At 44.3% G+C, this 21,457-nt stretch overlaps 1 protein-coding gene across 8 annotated transcripts in view; it reads right to left on the bottom strand.

The window, feature by feature from the left end:
• The window catches only part of LOC119382696 (protein kinase C and casein kinase substrate in neurons protein 1), a 147,260-nt gene that overhangs the window by 2,636 nt on the left and 123,167 nt on the right, over positions 1-21,457 (bottom strand). For 3 of the 8 annotated variants that reach the window (XM_037650508.2, XM_037650514.2, XM_037650513.2), the window contains 9 exons: positions 18,025-18,105; positions 15,629-15,973; positions 13,993-14,235; positions 12,857-13,083; positions 11,439-11,559; positions 8,955-9,065; positions 5,930-6,147; positions 4,877-4,945; positions 941-1,101 (listed from right to left, as the gene is read on the bottom strand). In XM_037650508.2, the coding sequence (XP_037506436.1) occupies positions 941-1,101; positions 4,877-4,945; positions 5,930-6,147; positions 8,955-9,065; positions 11,439-11,559; positions 12,857-13,083; positions 13,993-14,235; positions 15,629-15,958 (1,480 nt within the window). In that variant the 5' untranslated portion in view covers positions 15,959-15,973; positions 18,025-18,105. The remainder of the gene's footprint in view (positions 1-940; positions 1,102-4,876; positions 4,946-5,929; positions 6,148-8,954; positions 9,066-11,438; positions 11,560-12,856; positions 13,084-13,992; positions 14,236-15,628; positions 15,974-18,024; positions 18,106-21,457) is intronic. The other 5 variants (XM_037650516.2, XM_037650517.2, XM_037650519.2 and 2 more) reach the window with 5 other exon arrangements.

Below are 21,457 nucleotides of genomic sequence, written 5' to 3'. Positions count from 1 at the left end.
CAAAGCTGATTCATAAATTTAAATCTGTGTTGTGAACTAGTGGCCAGAAAGATGACCAACACTTGAAAACACAATGCTTGCTGTAAGCATCGTCAGTCATGGTAATGTGATTGACAAAAGGAGTCTGCATGCCACTACTCATGTCGCATATGCAATGATTGGACAGTAGGCTTGTGCGAATATTCGAGGAGCTTGAATATTCGAACAAATATTGCAGTATTCAAATTCGCTTCGAAACGCATTTAAGTTATTCTAAATTTTGAACTATTCAAAATGAACGAATAGACAAATATAAACCGCATGTTACCCTCTGTAAAGGTGGTTTCACTGCAGTGGAGGGGTGCTATGCCGTGAATACACCTTTCCAAGGGAGATCCGCACTGACACGAAGCCCTACTTCAAGGTTAAATTAAATTACTCTCACATCGATTGATCATTTTTTAAGTTTAAAAGCTTGTTATACCGGTTTATATGCTCTAAGTATAGTAAATTTTAAAACAATGTATTTTACAGGTTATCACTTGCATTCTACCGAAAATCAAATCCTGCTACTACTTCCACTACCCTTTGAACCAAAAAGAATGAAATTTGCACATACCTTGTTTCAATTTAAAAAAATATTGTGTAGGTTAGTTGGGTCATGACAAATATGCTTAGTTTTCTTTATAAACGTGACATATACTATTCGAATTTGCTTCGAACCTAATATTTACTATTCACACAAGCCTATTGGACAGGGCTTTTTAATAAAACGCTGTTGAAAACATTCACAAAATTTCGAAATCCTGTGCGTGTGCCTTGCACCGAGAGATTACGTTGCAACAGCGGTCAGCCAATAAAAAACTGTCACCCCCCAAAAAGCAAACATTCTAAGCATGACAGCACAGTGAATGCAACACAAAATTCTTAAGAAAGGTGCAATCGCAATTTGACAGGCTACCTTGTTTAAAAGATAGTTCGTCCGCTTCAGCCCCATCATAGTCATACAGTGCTCTAACAGGCACACCCGGCTCGCCATTGTCAACAAGTGCGTCATTTGACTCTTCGTCCCAATCTTCGTGGTCCTCCTCAAATGGGTTCGCTTCACCTGCCCGCCCATTCCTGCAGGCCACAAAGAGTAAAGGAGGCAGTTAGTGTCTGCTGGTACACTTTATCGTACAGCAATGCAGAATGCCAGCAACCATCGTTGTATTAAACCATGATCCGCACCAATCCAGTCTATCAGCCATAGATGAACTATACCATTGCCACTGAAAACTTTAATGAGAGCCAGATGCCCTTTTTGGATGCCCCTTTTGGATGGTCTGTTGATACAGTAATGTGTGCAGGTGTTCAAAATTAGGAAGAGTATGATGTTCTTCAAGCGGTGCCGTTAGATGATACTGCCAACATTTCACTGTGTTTTTAAGACAGCAATGCCAGTCAACGAACTAGGGGATAGGGGCTATCATCCTGCAAGCGCTGCCTGTCGAACATTAAAAGTGATGCCACAAATGATACAGTCAAACCCTGCTACAACGAAATTGACGGTGCTCGGAAAAATGTTCGTTGAAGCGAACATTTCGTTGTAGTGAAATAAAAAAAAATATGGCTGACCTGAGCTAGTAGAACAGAGAAACTTTTATTTCCAAAATTCAAAAAGTGTCTGTTGCCTCCTTTGCGTCCCCAGCAGCATCACGACGCGATTCTCATATACGCATAGCGACGCCACGTTGGAAAGAACGCAGAAACGACGACTTCCGCAAACGAACGAAACAGAGGCACGGGCGCGCAGCACGAACTGCACAGTTGCACTAATACGCTAACACTAGCTATTTGCCGACAATGGCGAGATGCAGGCGTGCTATCGTGGAGCAATGATTTACGCCTTATTCTATGCTATTCTTATCCACCACTCGCGGCTGGCTGATCCCACTGATAACATGGACGAATTGTTGCTCCGACCAATTGTTGCACTGGCCAAGCGCGAAAAGTATGAAAAGCATTGGCATTGGAAAATGCATCGTTCCGCGACTGCACCCCAGGGCTGCTCGCATTGATAATGCAGGTGTACCGTCACTCTGACCACTAGCGAAGCGCGAAAAGCACGAAAAGCATTGGAAAGGCATCGGAAAAGGAATCGTTCCGCGATTGTATCCCAGTGTGGACCACGACCTCCTCGTGGTGTGGACAACTGAGCTTTGACTTCGGATTGTCTGCGAATAAGAAGCAACCCAAGCCAGTTGCGAAAGCAGGGCAGTCTGATCGCCGTCACTATCAAGCAATGGCGACCCCCATGCTCAGTCAACAGCGGCGGTTTATGGTGGTGCCAACACGCGATTTAGACTTTGAATTCTTATTTTTATGTTCTAAAATGCACCAAAATGTCCGAGATTGTGTTTATTGCACGGTAAATTAAATTTTTGAGCCCGGAATGGCATCGTCAAATTTCGCTAAAGCAGAACGGCAGCAGAAAAACTGTTCGTTGTGGCAAGCATATTTATGCATTGACTCCTATGGACTGTTGACAGGGAACCGACAATTATTCGTTGTACCGGAAATTTCGTTGAAGCAGAGTTCGTTGTAGCGGAGTTCGACTGTATCAACATTAATGAGGCCTGTGCTGTGAAAGCGCACCTACAGTATGTGTGTATACATCACTAAGAGCTAACTATTGCTACACACCACCAGCACCCAAAAGCAGAGCTAGAATTTTATCTGCAACAGTGACAATAATTTTATGCCTCATTCATTAACAGATTGGTTACTGTGTACATGTATTTCACGTCAAGGCTTCAGAGTTTCTGGTTATGAACTCTGGAAAATAATCATCGGTAAAATAAAAATCGACTCGATTAAAGAGCTACCAGGTTTAGGACACACTGGCTTCTACACATCAAGTCTCCTTGATATGTCGCCAGTACCTGACAATGCCATGCATGGTGGTGCATCAGCTCATGTCATGAAAAGTGCAATATGGCACTCGAAGAAATCACAGCAGATTCAAACTGGGAGCACTCAGTCCAAAACAAATCAAATTATGTACGCTGTGCAAAGGTCATCCATATTCATATGGTAAAAAATTCACCTGGATTTCTATACACTACTGCGTTCAGCATAGCACCAGTACTGGCTTGAGTTAACTGAATGAATGAAACCTTATTGAACCTTATTAGGTTACCAATTCCAACTTACACATTTAATTGTTCTGTCTACTGTAAGACCAAGTGTGGCAGTGCAGTTTGTATGCCTACTATTCTAAGAATTCAACGTTAATAGTTCAAACTCTAAAAGCAAAATTTTTCGCCTATTTTACAACAGGCAGAATGGCTCATGGTGCTCTTATAGGGTGATGTTGCGTGACATAAAAGGAACAACTAAACAACATAAAAAAAGCATAAAAAGCTTTTGCCAAAGCTTGCTAATAAGCTAATCAATGCAATCATTGATCATAGCAAAACAAGAAGAATAGAGCTAAAGCAACCTAAACAAAAGTGGAGAACAAGCAAAGCAGGTTGTATGTCTTGGTTTAAAACAATAGCCTACATGAATCCTACACAGCTATGAGCTGCAGACACTACACTACAACTAAAGGAGCCACACATACAATACCAGGATCTATGCACGCTAAAGAAAGAAAAGAATCAAGTCTGACCATAGCAACTACTGGTAGACAGTCTACAGAATCCTAAAATGCAGTGTAGAACCTGCTACACAGGTGGAGAGACAATGCAATACATTCTACTTGATATCTACATGGGTTCTGTCTAGATGTGTTTGATATCAAGCCACCACTGTAGAGGGTTACAGAAGTGGCACATCTGTAAGTTTCACACCTGCCTTATGTGCTCACTAAAAATGACAGCCTAAGATTCGACACTGGTACTGCTACACGAACAACATAAGAGTTAGGGATACTCTTAATATGTCCAAAGAATGCAAAGGTGCTTTTGTAACACTATACTCGGCGACAACTTTTCTTGACAGCACTCTGGAAGCTACAGTACCGAAACACATGCCTGCTACCGAGCCAAAATATAGTACTCAAGTTTACTTATAATTTTCTCATTTGACTTGCTGAAATAAACGCTGCTTTATTTATCATGGAACTCAAACAGCTGCGGGAAGTCGTAGGTAAAATACAGTTATTGTTCACTTTGAAGAGAATGCCTTCCTGTTCTTTCCATTTCTTAGAGAGCACCACCTTTTCAGCACACCCGTTATATAAAGTAAACATGGTGTCCATGATGTAGTGGGTCAGTGTGCGGCAGCAAAAGCACTGTTTAGTTCTTCAAGAAAAATATACTCGTAATATGACACTAAAATGTACACTGAACAATAGAAATGTTTCTCCCATTCACGTTTTTCGTGTATATAATCTTCTAAACGCGCTAACGATGCCTGCAAGCAAAACCGAAAACAGCCGCAAGCTGCCGTACTACTTGCGGAGCAACACAAATGTGCGGAAGCCCCGCCTCCGTAGCCTTCGCTCCACTGTCAAGATAACCTGTCGCCGAGTATAGCAACAAACTTCAGTGTCAGCTTTACGAGTCTATGAATGAGTGATACAGTCTGACATTTACACTTGTGGCAGCATATGGAAAACCTAAACACCCTCTAATTATCAATGCTTGTATGAAATCGGTAAAACTTCAATTAAAGCTGGTAGAGAAGTTTTGTCCCTGTCATCCTTGAGCAATAATCATTCAGCTAACACTGACGCGGAAGATCTCGGCCTCTCAGTTTGGGTGTCTGAAAACACGTGGCAGCGAAGGTGAAGAAGGAGCAAGAGCAAAACTAGAGGTGTGAAAGCGAACAAGAAGCTCAAGCTTCATAACAAGGCCAGACAAGCTTTCTTTGCTGCACAGCGGTATGCGGCCATATAACTCCACTTTACATGTCGCTCGGGTGGTCGACCTCATTCTTGTCGTCGTCCTCTTCAAACGGGTTGTAAGCCTTTTTCACCCTGCACCAATGGCAAGAAACATCACAGAACCGGCCTCCGGGCACTGGAGAACATCCGTGGGTGTGAACATGGCTCAAAAAGCCAGCATTCCTGCTCGAAATTTGGCTACAACGGCAAACCCGTTGAGGTTTCTCCCAAGAAAGAAAGAAAGTCAAATTTCCAGAGCTCTCAAGTTTATTTCTGCTCTCAGAAATTTCGTAATTTTTTGGGGTGTTTGTGAGACACCAGTAGCATAGCCAGAAACTTTTTTCAGGGGGGGTGGGGGGGGGGGGGGGGAGTGGGGTTCAACCATGCTTTATGTATGTTCATGTGTACGTTTATATGTGTGCATGTATGTGTGCTCATGCAAAACTGAAAAATTACGCGGGGTTTTGAACCCCCTCAACCCACTTCCCCCCCTTCACCCTTGGCTTCGCAGTGGATGACACCTCCCCGAATGGAACAACTCGTAAATGACAGGGGTTATGTGAAGGGACCGTGAGTGCCATAATAGTAATCCTGGGTGTGGCAGTGCACAATTCAAGTCTTCCGCAAGTAATAGTTAAGTTATACCCTTGTCCCTGTACTACATATTATGCAAATTCTTCAGCAAAATATGCAGGCTCTCAATAAATTAGCTATCTCTATACAAAGGAGTTGCAGGTTACATGATACAGCAGAAAAGGTTGCAGTTACACCAGTGCAAGATATTGCACAGTGAGCATAGTGTGCCCATTCACTTTAAAAGACTGACAGCTCTGCAGGAAATGCTTGCAGCGCAAGAAATGAAAAGGTCCGACAAAAGTGCGACTACGGAACTGGTACGACATTGGTGTTAGCTCTGTCGGTATGACGTCGGTACTATGCTGGCTTTATCATGGCCCGAAGCACAAAGTCCTCGCATGCTTGTGATAGAATAACAATGCTGATGTGAAGTTGGTGTAACGGTGGCACGAACTTGGCATAACGTGCAGGGACGACGATAAATGTGATCTTAGTGCTTACGTGTTTGTGGTGCCAGTGGGTGGCGTGGAGTTGTTGGTTGTCGCTACGGTGGAATGGTTGGTGCCTGTCTCCTTGGGTCCCTTGTTGGTGCTCTGGTTTTTCGGTGCATTGGGCACCACACCATCGGCGCGTGTGCTCACGCTCGTCAGTGTGATGCCACCAGAGTCGATGCCCTTTTTCTCCTTGCGGTGAATGTGCTGCACCTCGGGTGTGTACTCCTGGAAAAATGGGGTCCACAGGAACACGTTAGTCAGCGAACTCTGGTCGGTGCCCCTGCTCGCTTACGAGAATGTCAAACATATTGTCGCAATGTCAAAACAGACGGTGTAAAGCACCAATTAAGATTAACAGCAGCAGTTCAGTCTTTTGAATACTCAACACTGGCGCCCTCTTCGTCCTTGTACGTTCTTTCAACTTATGCATATTCGCACTGTCCTCATCTTTATCACAGTATAGACACTTCGTTGCAACTGAACTTTAATGATTTCAACATGAGGTCAACTAACAGCCTTACGATAACATTAGGCAAACTTATTTTCTATAATAATTGGTAGATAATAGGTAATTTCTATGATAATGAGGCAATTAATAAAAAATGAACACATGAAATAAAAGGTTTAACACTGGAACTGACATGATTGTTCGCAAAATTATATGTACAGTCATAGCCATGCTTAATTCAAACAGGCAATGAACATATCTTTGGTTTTTCTACTGAGTGATAGAAGTTTCATGTTAGGATTTTTAAATGTGCTAGCTAAAGATGTTTTCAATGCGTGGGTTAAGTCTGACGATGGCTGTACAACAATACTCTAAAAAATGCACATACTTAATACAAACTTAAATGCTTCTTACGACTACAGACACTACAACAAAGGTCATGCAATCTATTTCTTGCAACTGAAGACAACTGCATCACAGATATTGCAAATGCCGCAGCGTGTTAAACATGCTTGGATGCGAACGAGTGGTAGCTAGCCATGCACAATAGTTTACAAGAGTTATCAAATATCACGTTAAGCAAGACACTTTACAATAGCAGAGAACAGCCAGAGCATCGGAAAATTTATATAGAGCATAAAGGATTGGCAAAAGAAAAAGTTAGTGGGTTGCTTGAGGCAGTGGTCTGAATTTGAAAAATCTGAAAGAACAAGAAACAAAGGTTAGCTGCCCCACAAACAGCAGACAACAAATCAATGCAAGGAGATGTCGCCTAGAGTAGATCAACATGCTACTATATAGCAGAGTGTTTTCCCACAGAAAAATTACAACAGCAAAAAGTTGTACAGAAGGAAAAAAAAAAGTGAACAGAAGAAAAAAAAATGTGAACAGATGTTACCTCTAATAAATTACAGAGTGTTTCAGTGCAAAAACGTTTCAGGTAATCAAAGGTCAGTGAGTAGCGTACAAGGTGGAGAGGTATGACTAATCCAAATGCTGTGTGAAAATTTAAAATAATGACCACATACTGACAAGAACAGGAGTTAATGCCAGCATCAGGTATTTTTGCAATCCTGACATAACTTCAATTTAGGCGGCCATGAATTCACATAGGCAGAGGCAGTGTCAAATTAGGCTTTTTTGATAACATTTTCACAGTAGAAAAGTATGCCAAACAGGGAGATCATTCAATGTGCCCCAGTACAAATGCAGCTAGTGCTGGCACTCGTAAACAATGGCATATAAATGCCCTAATTTAGCTCATTGCAGAGACCTATAGCGAAGCAAGCCACAAGCCTTGAGAAGATGCTGCAAGAAGACTTCCTATCACAGAGGCCAAGCTACAGCTAGCGAAACAAGATCACCTGTGCCTTCTAGTCAGTTAATTCCGTGACACTTTCAGCCTCCATGCAGCCTACCTGTTGTGCAAAGCAAGACAGTTAGGCGATTTGAAGCAGTCGGCAACGCGCATGTTTGGCAGGAATGTGTTATTCACTGTCACTGAGCAGACATGCTCAGCTGGCCGAGGCCAGTAAAACCCCCGACCATAGATGGTCACAGTTGGTATAAATGTAGGAGTGACACATGTTCATAATATTTCCTAGCCAAAATGCAGGCTGTGAAAAAGCAATCAAAATCAATTAGTCCTTTTGTTGTGGAGTAGTACACCTCACTGAAAGAAGAAGCTTCACTGAGAGAAGAGCTAATCTCATCAGTCCATAAACGGGGGTAATTCCTTGCTTGGTGAAAAGAAGGGCTGGCGAAATGTACTAAAAATGTAATTTTGCCATCCATTCTTTTCACCAGGCACGGAATTACCCCAGTTTGTACAGTGATGAGATTAGCTCACCTAACACTTACGTTCAAATTACAAGGACCTAGACATGTAGGGAAACTTTGGGCTAGTACACAATGGAGTGCAACAGATGCCTTGCAGATAGCACATAAAAATGTTTTGTTCCTGGTGGCCTCACTTACATTCAACAGAATGATATTCATAGAATTACTGATAGGAAGAAAAATAGCTCTGTTGGAAGAAGCGCATTGGAATTGTGATAGACAGGATAACTGTCGCATTGAATGATTTTGAGCTTTGCATATCTGTGGTGCAATCTGTTATCAGCCTGTAATGTGTGAAAGTGGAAGAAATGTCTGGACTTAACAGGGAACTGTAACCAGAAACATACAGGCAACTCATTCTGTGCAGTCAAGCTTTGTTATGTACTGTATCTTGTACAAAGCTGCAGTAAGTTTCTCAATACAAAGAATGTGCGAGCATGTGTGCTTTAGAGACGTACAAAGAACATCGGCTATAAAAGAAAAACCAAAAACTTCTTTGCAAGTCTCTCCCACACTATTTGGCAAGACGTACGAAAGGAATTAAATCGGCTGGCTGCCACTGAGCACATCACGACCAAGCACCAGAGGTCAGTAAGAACGCATGCGCAAGTAGAAAAAGCCACAAGTCAATCCGAGGCACTGTGAGACCACAGCCAAGTAGAGGAGGAGGAGGAGAGAGCGAAGAGAGGCTGGAAAAAAGAAGAGAAGCGAGGCGCTGCGAGAGAGGCATTTTGTTTTCCTTTACAGGTAGCTCCTCGCCGATCTTGTGCTGGTTGACGAGGGTGATGCCGCTCTCGGGTATCGCTGCCTTCTTGCTGCTCTTGCCTACGATGTCCCGGAATTCCTCGGAGTACTCCTACGCAAGGGGTGTGGGTGGGGCACGAGCCAGAGAAGCAGACAGCCAAAGAGTGCATGACGGGCAACAAAAAGCGCATCAAACGTTCTCTCGCTACCTTCGACCAGACGCAAAAAAGCTCTATGCACACAAACACAAAGATGCAGGGGTGAATGGGCAAGATGTACGCATTGGCACCATTTGGCACTTACAAAGTGCAATAAGGAAGAAAGCTGCGCGTGTTAGAACTAATGTGTACTTTTGAACCAGTGTGGGAAACGATAAAAACATTCAAGTGAAAAGGACACCGGACGAGCGCCGCTGTCGAACAACCAAAATTAAGACAAACTTGCCAGAGCATTCCGCACAAAAGAGCTGCGTGACGATTGCATCACAAATGTCCGATTTTCTTTGTGTGACCTAGAGGCCTGTGTACACAATTGGAGTTTTGTTTTTCGAATTCTTTAATAAATTTCAGATGTTAGACAGCGCATGTCCTGTGTCCCTTCTACTAGGGTGTTCCAGTTGTTTTTCGCACAGATTCAAAAGTATGCGGTAGGCGAGCTTTTGGTGAGCATTGTTGCTAGCAATAAAGCACAACATAGGAATTACTGGTTTACCTCCTTAGAGGTGGGGTAAGTGGTGCATAAAAAGTGTGGACACCGTAACCTAATTGCCCAGTGCACATTTTGTACAGTGTCATTGTTCTGTGGGACATCAGCACAAGGTGAAATGCAAACGTTATACAGCATGTCACGATGTGTGCTTATTACAAATTATCTGTTCAAGTACAAATACAATTTGCTTTTCACCATATTTTCTTCAAAATCTTAATTTAAAAAAAACTATGGTGAAAATTGTGATGCAGCACAATGCCAACCAATACAGTAGAACCCCGCTGATACGTTTTTGAAGGGACCGTAGGAAATAAACGTAAGAGACGGGAAACGTAAGAGCCGAAAAACAGGAAAAACGGCAAAATATTTAGTGGTACAGAATTTTATTTCAATTCTTACGAGCAGCACGAAAATTGGCGCACTCAGCCGCGATCTAGCTCGATGGATAGAAACGCGGAGCTTAGGACGGCCTCATCCACAGAAATGTAATCAACGTATGTGAACTAAGCACACGCAATCACGACCGGCGCGGCGAGTCCGACCGCGAACCGCACGCACGACCATGCGAGCTCCAGCCAGCTCGAACTCCTCCCGTTCTCCGACAAATAACGATGATGATGAGTCTACGCCAACGCGATGCCAGAAGTGAATGCCAATCTCGTAGGCCTTGCTTTCGCAAGCAATTACGTCATACACGCCATGTTTGTGCAATACAAATCTCAAAGGCTATGCTTTTGTCAATAGTAAATGCCAATCTCGAAGGCCTTGCTTTCGCGAGCAGTTACGTCATGGACGCCATCTTTGCAGTTTGAATCTCGAAGGCCATGCTTTTGTTTGCATCAATTGAAAGATTCTGTTGCTTGCGCCTCTCATGCGGCTAATATTACGGTCAAACCAGGCCAAGCTGCGTGAAAATGCACCATGGCCGCTCTCTTTGGTAGTCACTCGGTCGGCTCCGAGCGCACTTCGCGACGTATCATACGGGAACGGTCCGACAGTTACGACGTAACAGCGGGGTTCCCAATACATTGTATCCTATGGGAGCTATGCCGGGACCGGCCGAAAACGACGTAACAGCCGGGAAAACGCAACAGTGAGGAATGTAACAGCGGGGTTTTACTGTATGCATAATGCAAGTCCTGTGAAGTCAAACACGTACCAGCTGAGGTACAATGGCCAAAATGACACTAGACAAGCCACAGCTTAGTATGTGATGGCTGATTACCATAAGGTTTTTCTAATATTACCATTCAAGAATATATTAACTAAGCATAGAAGCGAAGCAGAGAAGTTAAGCTTGGGGTTAAAAATAGGGCACGTGACAGATTACCAGGAGAAAAAGATTTAAAGCACAGTAAGCAGAATATGAGAGCTAACGATAAGTCTTAATTTCACTACTGCCTTCCTGAAACTGATACAACAATACTAGGACGCACTGAAACATTAGCACTATTACCTAGTAGCTGGTACTCATGCCACTTGCATCACGGAAAATAGAAGCATATAGTCTGCCCAAACTGAATTTTATGCTGCTTGCCAGTGGTAAGGGATAACAGAACTGCTTATAGTTCGTAGCTTAGCATCACCTAAATGCAGCGTCACCAACACCTACAACCCGAAGAGCAAGGGAAAACATTCCTCAAGTCAGCACTGTAACGAGCAAGAGAGGGCAGTAAACAAGCATACAGAAAGCATTGTTCTATGCCAACATGCTGGCTGAAAAAGAAAAGCTTTTCTACAGCAGCACATTATAGTTGTGAAAACATGGAAGGCTTACTTCAAACTGTGGCCAGTTCATTGCCATGCCAATACCATGGTTGTTGGACCACCACTTGAGATCCTTTGATGCATCGGCATTATGTATTGTATGCCGGTATTCTTCGTAAATCTGGGGAAGCCTGGAGACACAAAAGAACAATATACATATATACAAGCAGCAATACGGCTAACTGCACAACATCAGCTTCCAGCAATAAAACTAAATGTGACTGAGAATGATCAGTGAAAAATGTCCTTATTGTAAACTATAAAAGACTCTCAGTAAACAGGAATCTCTTAAATGGAACTGCTGCTTAAATAGAACAACCGCCTATGATATGGTTGGTTTCATACTTGAATTCTGCACTCCTGTTCATCTCTCAGTAAAAGGGGCTCCTGTTAAATGGAACACATTTTCCTGGTCCCTTCAGGTTTCGTTTAACGAGTCTGCTGTACTCATTCAGCCACAAGCGACAGCTTTCAGAATTTATAGAGTTGAACACCTTTATAAGAGAACCGGATATGACAGACAACTGGGTATAAGAGACCAGTGTGCCTACATCAAAACAAGGGTTGGACAGAAAATGAGAACGTGGTACCCTGCTTATAAATGACCCCTCATATAAGGGACAAGAACTACACCCAGGTGTGCATATCTTATAAAGGGGTTAAGCGTTAGACACCGAAATCTGACTCCAGCCTTTTCCACCATACACCATTCATTCAAAGAATAACCCCCATGTCATGTGCACAGCATCTGTATGTGTCTTTCAATCTTTAACAAGATTATTTTAAAAAGGACAATTTAATGTAGCCAAGAATAACTGTAGGCACGGAAAATTCAGTGGCATCTCATGCAGTTTTATGCCCTCTACGTATCCTGCCAGGGGCGTAGCCAGAAATTTTTTTCGGGGGGGTTCAACCATACTTTATGTATGTTCGTGCGTGCGTTTGCATGTGTGCGTGTATATATACCCAAGCAAAACTGAAAAATTTCGGGGGGGGGGGGGGGGGGGGGGTTGAACCCCCCCAACCCCCCCTTGGCTACGCCCCTGTATCCTGCATTGCCACTTATTATACATGCCACTTGGTTTACAGGCAGTACAAGTGCCTCATTTTTCAAGCACAATTTTATATGCACCAACAAAAATTTGCTTTTCACACACACAACACAAACCTATACAATCCAAGATACCTCAATACATGGTTTAGAGGCTGAAGTGTAACTTCAAACAAGACTAAGTAGGAACTCGTTCGTAATGTTTTTTAAGAGGTGAAACTAAAATCAGCCTCTAGTGGTTGCCCAGCTGTGTGCTGCTTGCACAAACAAGCACTCACACATTTTTATGCATTATGAATGGTGAAAGAAACAGCTCCAATGGGTTAGTTAGCACTGCAGCTTCGCAAAGTATGATGGTGAGATGGCAGAAAACTCACTCTGGGTCTGTGGAGATGTTGAGGCAGCCGTGAATGGAAAACAGCATGTCCTTGAAGAACTTCAGGCGTCGCTGCTCAAACTCCTGGCACTTATCGAACACCACAGTCATGTCCTCCATGTATTTGGCATTGTAGTCGTTGATCTCTTGCAGGGCGGCTTCATAGCGCTCCCGCGTCCGCTGCACCTCCTCTTTACACTTGGCTACACGATCCTGAAGCTTCTTCACCTGCAGTGCGGATTGGCACAGTGGCTAAGTAATCACCCAAGTCTCCTTAATTTGCACTGAATGCGAAAGCACGGCATGTCTGTGCGTGTTGGCTTTACTGACATGCATACTATTTAGACGTCCATACCACAAGTTGTAATTCGATGACAACACTTTGTTAAAGGGACACTAAAGAGAAACAATTTTTCTCATATTAGTAAATTACTCTTTCACAATTCCAAAATCCCCACACTTGCTGCGAGAGGACGCTTGGTAAACAAGAAAGCGCATTAAAAAAATTCCCACACCAAATGTCGTGATGTCACAGACTGACTGCATCTATGAGGTCCTACATATAGTTTTCAATAAGTAAAAATGAAGTACATAGTACATTGTCCTCTTAGAGGGCCATAGATTTAACTTACCAAGTTTCAGGATATGACAGGTTCCAATCACAAATTAAGCTATGTCAGCAGTTCCAGATGAGGTACACAATAAATGGAGTATTGTCACACAGAAAGGTATATCCATCGTAAACAACAGCACTGAATAACTTCTTTTAAGTCTCTCGCTTAGCGAATAGCAGACTAAAAAGTATTAAGGCCATATAGTCAAGAAACTTATTGCATATTACTCTCTAAGCTAATAGTTAAAAAGAGCTCTTCAAATTACAGTTGAACACCTTCATAAACACACATCGCAGGGAGCTGTTCTTGTCTGTTATATGAGGTGTCTCTTACAAGCACGGTACTATGTTCTCATCCTCTGATCAACCCCTATTCCTGTGTAGGCACACTGGTGTCTCTCATACTCAACTGTTACATCAGTGTCCCTGATAAGAGGGTTCAACTGTAGTTCCATTTAGGAGACAGTATTTGGTATTTCCACTGTTTTCTTAGCAGTACCAGCACGAGACCGGTGTCCACCTACTGGATCAGGGGATCTCTTCACCTGGTCAGGCGACAGCGAGCTGTCCGCGCCAGCGTTCCGCTCCTGGTTGGTGGCCGAGCGCTCGGCTTTGCAGGCTGTGTGGTAGTCACTGCGCGCCTTGTTCACCCGATCGAGCAACTTCGCCCAGGGCTTTTGGGCCTTTTTGAATGCCTCGTCCAGCTCTCGCCGTTCCCGCAGTTGCATCATGGACCGGTGATAATTCTCCTTCTGCCAAGTTTTTATCTGCGAGAAACAACAGCGCTATTTTCGTCCAAGAGTGCTGCGCTAATGTTATGGTGATCAAAAGCAACAAATCACCAGCTCTTTCATGCAAAAGAATTTGGAAATGAGACAAGAGATTATTACCAAGTGTAGAAATGGAGTGCCGGTCACTCACTCTCACTCACACACACACACACACACACACACACACACACACACACACACACACACACACACACACACACACACACACACACACACACACACACACACACACACACACACACACACACACACACACCACAGCTGCCCAACTAAAACTGCTGTATAAGCAACTAATGCTGCTAGAAAGCAGCATGTGTTTCCACAACGCTGTTCTGATAATCATTGTATTTTGAACACGTTCTGCATTACCTTGAAGTTTGGATGTCTGACCTAAATGCACAACTGCTGCTGCGATTTCAGCAAATGTTTTAACCAAAGCTGTCGGGAATGTTAACGCTATAGAAAGAGAGGGTAATTAATGCGCAAAATAGCACATACAAGCAACGAAAAAAGCAACGAGATAGGGAGAGACGAAAAGCCAGTTATCTGCACTAGCTACTGCAAGTTAAGAGCTGGCTGTCGTGTAGTTTCAGACATCATGAGAATGTCAAGTGTGCCAGGTGTGGCATCTGAAGACCAATTTTTGTAATCCATTACCTTATAAGTTATGTTTCCCTACCTTCATAGCTGCCAGCAGGGGCATAGCCAAGGGGGGTACAAACCACCCCCCCCTCCCGAAAATTTTCAATTTTGCTTGCGTATATATACATGCACACATACAAATGCACGCACGAATGTACATAAAGTATGGTTGAACCCCCTCCCCCCCAAAAAATTTCTGGCTACGCCACTGGCTGCTAGGTGTCAATGTCTTATCCGCAGCAAGCTTGCAGTGGTACAGTTTCTGAAGCAACAGAAATATGTGTTGCCTTCAATAATAACAATAATAATTATTGGGGTTTTACGTCCTAAAACCACAATACGATTATGAGAGATGGCATAATGGAAGGCTCCAGAAATTTTGACCACCCGGGGTTCTTGAACGCGTGCCTAAATCTAAACACACGGATCTCTAGCATTTTGCCTTCATAAAAAATGCGGCAGTCGCGGCTGGGATTCAATCCCGCAACCTTCGGGTCAGCAGTCAAGAACCATAACCACTAAGAATGAGAAATTGCCAACCACCAGTTTGTAGCATGAAGACAAGGATTTCTCAGAAACAAAGCTTCTTAGTTGCCAAAAAATTTGTCCTGGTCCGGCGATCGAACACAGGACCAACACCGCAGAACTGATTTGTAACTATAACAACTGGTAGACCACCACGGCAGGTATAGCTATGCCATCCTGAATCTGAAAAAAGGTGTCACACCTGTGGAACCACTTCATTGAGCAGCTTGTCGCGCACGCGCAGATGCATTTCGGAGGTCCGGTCGGCCTCCTGCAATGCGCCTTTCCAGGCGGCCTCGGTGGTGCCGTACTCGGGGCCCTTGTCGATCTGCTCAGCCCACTTGCGCGACCAGGCCCTGAGGCCCTTGGCATACGCCTTTTCCACCTCCGAGCGCTCCTGCACCAGCTGTATCAGCTCGCTGCAGAGCCGGTGGCCATCCTCTGTGCGCTTGCTGGTTCGCTTGTAGTTGCCGGGCTCCCAGAAGCTGTCGCTGCCAGCCACCAGCAGCGCCTCGTCACTGTGCTGAGACATGCTGGCCACCGACCCCTGGATGCGCACATATTAAAGGGAACTAAAGTGAAACAATGAATCTCTTTAGATTGACAAATTTTACTCTGAAAACTCTAATGACGTTAATTTCATTATGATAGGTTTATTATTACAGGAGAAAATCAAGGTCAAGGTTTTATTTTTGAATTTCGTGCCAAAATCTCTGCGCGTTACGTTATGGATTTCAAAGTGTATTTTCAGCATTTTGACGACAATGGGTCAATGACATTTCCTGAAACTCTGTTGTGTAAAGTGTCTGACCCCTCAGAAGACAACGCACTTCATTTTTACCGATTAGGAACTAGGTAGGCTCTAGTACACGCCATCAAAATATATGACGTCACAGTGATTGCTGCGGGAATTTCAAGGTTGGCGTCACCCCCCCACATTTTCTTTTTGCATGCTTTCTCGCTTACCAAGAATCTTCTTGTGACAAATGTGGCAATTCCGGTATTGTGAAAAAGTAATTTACCAATACGACAAAAATAATTTTTCTCTTCAGTGTCCCTCTAAAACGACAATGCATGGTGATGGACCTTCACAAGAAAACCTGCTCGTACTGTTACATCTTTAGGTCAGCAAACTCCACAAAAAGAAAAAGGCGATTCCTTTTTTTTTACCCTATTGTCACTGAAGGATAGAGCAGTACCCAAACCAATTCTTGATTGTGACACTAATATTACATTCGACTGGTCGTTTTCGATCACTCCAGAGCGCTCTTGCGATGCGCGTCACGTTTGGCTGGTCAAAATCGAGCGCTCTGAATACGTTCGCCTGGTTCTTTCAGAGCACCACGCTCCATCTCAGAGCGCTCTGAGGCGCTCTCATTTTGAAGTTGGAGCGCGATCGAGATCTGGCACAGCTCCAGTTACGTGAGCTTGACGATTTCCGTCAGTGCGTCATCCGCTGCGGCGTTTGTAGCAGAAGTTCTGTGCGAGCGCCGGTCATGTTCTGCAGTACGCTGCTTCGCAACCTCAAGGACGCACGCTACACAAAGCATGCCGAAGAAACGGTACGCGAAGGCTTTAGCCATGCCATCGGCGCTGCTTTCTGTCATGGAAGCCAAAGACGACGGTAGCAGCAGCAGCAGCTCCGATGACATCCGTAGCGTTTGCAAAGACAAGTTTGATGAACTGTTCGGCCCCCCGAAAAGGATACCTAAAGTCATTAATTATGTTGGAAGCGCAGTCCGGACATATACCGAGAAGGAGGTAAGCAATGAAATGAAATAAATACCACAAAATAAACTACAAAAAAAGAAAACAAAAGTACAATACTTTGTTTTTTCTAATTATCAGTACGTTAGCAGTTTCGCAAGGTTTTTACGTCTTGAATTACGTACTTCCGCTTTCGGTTTATGGTTGCTCCAGCGAGACGCTGTACGTTCGGCTCGGACGAGCTTTCTCCGTTTCCGATCTCGAGCTTCTCAGGTGTCGCAGCAATCAGAGTCAGAGCGTGGCAGCGCCCAGTCGAATGTACCATAATATGTATTTAGGAAAATGTTCAGTACACAATTACTAATTTCTATTTGTTTTATACAAAGGAAAGGATACACTCAGTAAAAGCTGTTAGGTCTAGTAGCTTGTAAAGCTCCTGGAAAATAAGCTTTAGTAGCTTGACGTGAATGCCTCCTAGCTTCCCTATTGTAAATAGCTGTGCATAACATAGCAGCGTAGAACAGAAAGACACAGTGCAGAAAAGCAGTTCAGAGTTCCTTTTTTGATCTATCAAGTGATCTGCACACCAGTTTTCTGTGTACACAAATGCATAGGCGTGTGCACAGGGGGGGGGGGGGCAGCCACACCCCCTATTCACCTAAGAGGGGGGGCGCAAAGTCAGCCCTACACATTGACATAATAGGGAGGGGGGCTGCTGAGACTCAAGGGGGAGGGGGGGCAATGTCTGCGCCACACATTGGCATAATTGGGAGGGGGGCGCTGCGACGAACCTTCGACCCCTCTGAAGGGGAACCCTGCGCACGCCTATGCAAAAATGGTCAATATATAAGAGTTGTCTTCACAGTGACAGAACAGTAAATATTTTCTCACCAGTTCTTAGAGTTCTCGACAATGGCCCAGTAGAAACACTTGCAACATCTGCTTTGTCAGTCCCTCAGTAAAAAGTCAGCTCTGTAAAGTGAGAACCACAAGTCTCATTATTAGGCGAAGCTATTATGCCTCACAAATTGGCGTTGTAGGTGTGACCGCAAGAAAACCTTGCGTCCGCGAGCGTAAAGAAATGCGGTTGTACACAAATAAGGCCCTTGAAGGTGCACCGGTCACATGCGTATTTGTATGCGCGTTTTATTGCGATAGCAATTGTATGGACAGTCTTGGCTGATTTTTGTCGTCGCCGTCGTCATGCACCATATATGTATATGTGTATATATATGTATAGAAGCCACAAAGAAAAATAATTCAGAAATACTTTCCGACGCGCGGAATCGAACGGCCAACCTCCTGCTCTGAAACGCGCGGCGTTAGACGGCTAAGCCACGGAGAGTAGCATCTTTCAGCGTGCTAACGGCGAGCTATTTATACACACCATTTACTTTAGCGTGCTTTCTTATTCACCAGCAAGATGGCGCGATGTGCACGCTGGGCACGCTTTAAAGGTCGTCGCCCCACTCCTGCGAACGCCGAGGCTCTTTGCCCTACAGGGCGTGGTCGCCTTCGTGCACTTATCTCAAGGAAAGAAGGGGTCGGGCGGCGGGGTGGAGCGGGAGGTTGTATATCTTGTGCTTTACCCGCGATGTCCGCGCTGAAGTGACAGAGCGTACGAAGGTCACTTCGCTCGCTGCAGCGGCTGCGTTTGCGAAAGGAGCGCGCTGTTCAAACAGAAATAAATAACAACTGCAACGTTTAGTTCGCGCTCGTCCTGTGTGTACCTGTTCGTTCGTTTCGTGCGTCTTGCTTAATGTTTCAGCAGTGCGCTTCAAGTATTGAGCTGTGACGCATGATAGTTCGCGCTCGTCCTGTGTGCGTTCTTTTTGTGCGTCCTTTGGGCTCGAGCGACGCGCTGGCAATTTCGAGCTGCTTTCCGTTCTTCGTGTTACATTCCGATTTGCTGCTATTGCATTCATTGCTTCACCGTTGCAGCTAAACTGCGACTTTTTCAATAATCGATGCTCTCTAGATCGTGGGCTTGTTGGCAATAGGCCATTTCTGATACGGCAATCTCATCTTTTATCAAGGTGACTTGTCATTCACGTTGCCACATTTCACTGTTGCCTGGATATGAACGCATGGCCGTTGCCTGTAGCAACTGAAGTGTTGCGCCGCTAAGCATTTGGACGACTGTCCAATTCCTGGCATGCAGGAAGGAAACAGTTAGGAGGGAGCATTGTGCAATGCGACAGAAAGAAAGAAAGGAGAGTAGTATGTCACGCACACAGATGCCAAGCTTCGCTTGCCCCTATTTTCCTCGTAAAGCAAAGGCTAATTTTTTTTCCATCAGCACATCACACACTCAGAACACCTAAAGGAAACTACATCTGTATTCAGACATAAAATTTTTATAACTTCAAGCTACACTTAAAAGTTCAGATAATGCTGGTAATGAATCATAAAAATACATTACATGGGAAAAATTAACGGCATTGCATCAGCTTTGTTTTCAGCTACTGTCAACTGTGCAAGACATACTTTGTACCAAGAGCTTTTAAGAACTTCATGTCCTTATAATACATCGCAAATACAAGGGTTTCAAAAATTGCAGAGCACTGGAAGTGACAATAAATAACACCTACGTATTTTTACTATGTAAGAAAGCAAAAGCATGTATTTCGGCATAGTAGCTGTTCATCTGTTAAGTGGCCATAATGTGAGCTAAGGCATACAATTTCCTTCACAAAGCGCAGTGGTGTTACTGTACATGAAACTGCCAGCGCTTGGAGATGTACACATTATAAATGACAATGGAAGTGATTACAATCCAGCTCAATAGATTAGTACCTTGTATATGCTGAAACAGTTTTCAGTTTACCTGCTACCAAGAAGAAAAGCATATGACTGAAAATGCAGATAAAGTAAACGTATAGCGATGCTAAGCAAAGGTGCACTATTATCAACACTACTAAAAACAGACTGCGGCATGAGTAACTGGCTACTGGGACATCAACAGCAGTAAAACGAAGACATACAGTACTAAGGGGAACCTCCCATCTCCACAGCACAAGAAGGGCAAACGAACAAGACTCACACAATATGGTCAACACCGGCCGCCCCTACTAACCACCAAGAGCCTATGCAGGCCACTCCAAAGAGCGACACCCCGTCCTGTGATGCCTTACCTCGCAGGTTCCTTATCAGACAAAGAGCAAACGCCAAGAATTCTCCAGATAAAGCCCACAATAGCTTATCGGAAGGCTAGACCTATATTTTTTGTTTATTTGATCGCTACAGAAAGAAGGCGGATATCCTAGTGACCAGTGGCACAGATCCCCCGATTACAAAGAAACAAGATGGCCTGTGCAATGAGACATAGCATTCTCTTGTAGGCTCACATCAAGTGAATCAGTGACTGAAATAAAAAGGAAAGAAAAGCTACTGTGAATGCTGACGTGAATGTTACCACACAGACCAAAAAGCCTTTCTAGGGTAAATGTGGGTAAAAATGTCATCTGCATTTTAAACTTTTTTTTTAATGATTCTGACTGCAAGATCACACTTTAGCATTTCATTTCATGAATAGAAAAAGAGCCAAGGTGAATGTCTGAACTTTCGTAAGACGAATAGAGATACTGAAAACTCCATGCATTCAACTAGCGATAAGGAAGCTGTCAAACTATTAAAGGGAAAGGAAGGAGGGAAATCTGCGCTGGCTGCACTGTAACTGCCTCGGTTCACACTGCGTGTAAGGAGGTACGGGTGTGCAATGGAAAGAGGGGGGAAAGGAGAGGAAAGCAGGGAGGATAATGTAGGATCCGAAAACTACAGTTATGTACAAACAGCGACTCTGTCAACATTAGCGTACTTCGCTTGCACCGTCATTTCACTATTCTGCTTTCCTTCAGGCCCGACAAGGGAAGCCACGACAACAACCGCAGCAGCAAAAGCAACAACAAATACACCAGTACCGACAACGCTTCTGAGGATGAGAGGAAAAAGACCAAAATGTGGCCTACGCCACGACGGTGCTCTCGAATCGAGCACCAGACCATCCATCCTCGACAGCTGCGGACACGCGAAGGAAGGCGACAGAGGGCGGAAAAGGGGGGCATGGAAAGGGGGGAGGCGCTAGGTCTTGAGTGCACGCGAGCGGTGGCGGAGGAGTGAAGCCATGTGCCAGTAGGCTGGCGCAACTTAGGGCGCTGGCCGCGCTTCTCATCACGCCATCGGCAGGCGCGTCTCACTACTGCAGCAGGCGTCGCTTGTCGCTGACTTTGCTTTACCGCGCGCTCGTGAAAGCAGTATCGGCGCGACGGCTCATCCGCCAAAGGAGGTGGTGATCCCACTAGGATGTGAGGGGGGTGTAGTTAAG

Source organism: Rhipicephalus sanguineus, chromosome 2 (assembly GCF_013339695.2).
Source record: "Rhipicephalus sanguineus isolate Rsan-2018 chromosome 2, BIME_Rsan_1.4, whole genome shotgun sequence".
In the NCBI taxonomy this organism is placed as follows: domain Eukaryota; kingdom Metazoa; phylum Arthropoda; class Arachnida; order Ixodida; family Ixodidae; genus Rhipicephalus; species Rhipicephalus sanguineus.
The sequence above is the reverse complement of the archived record's forward strand: the minus strand, read 5'-3'. Positions and strand labels throughout refer to the sequence as shown.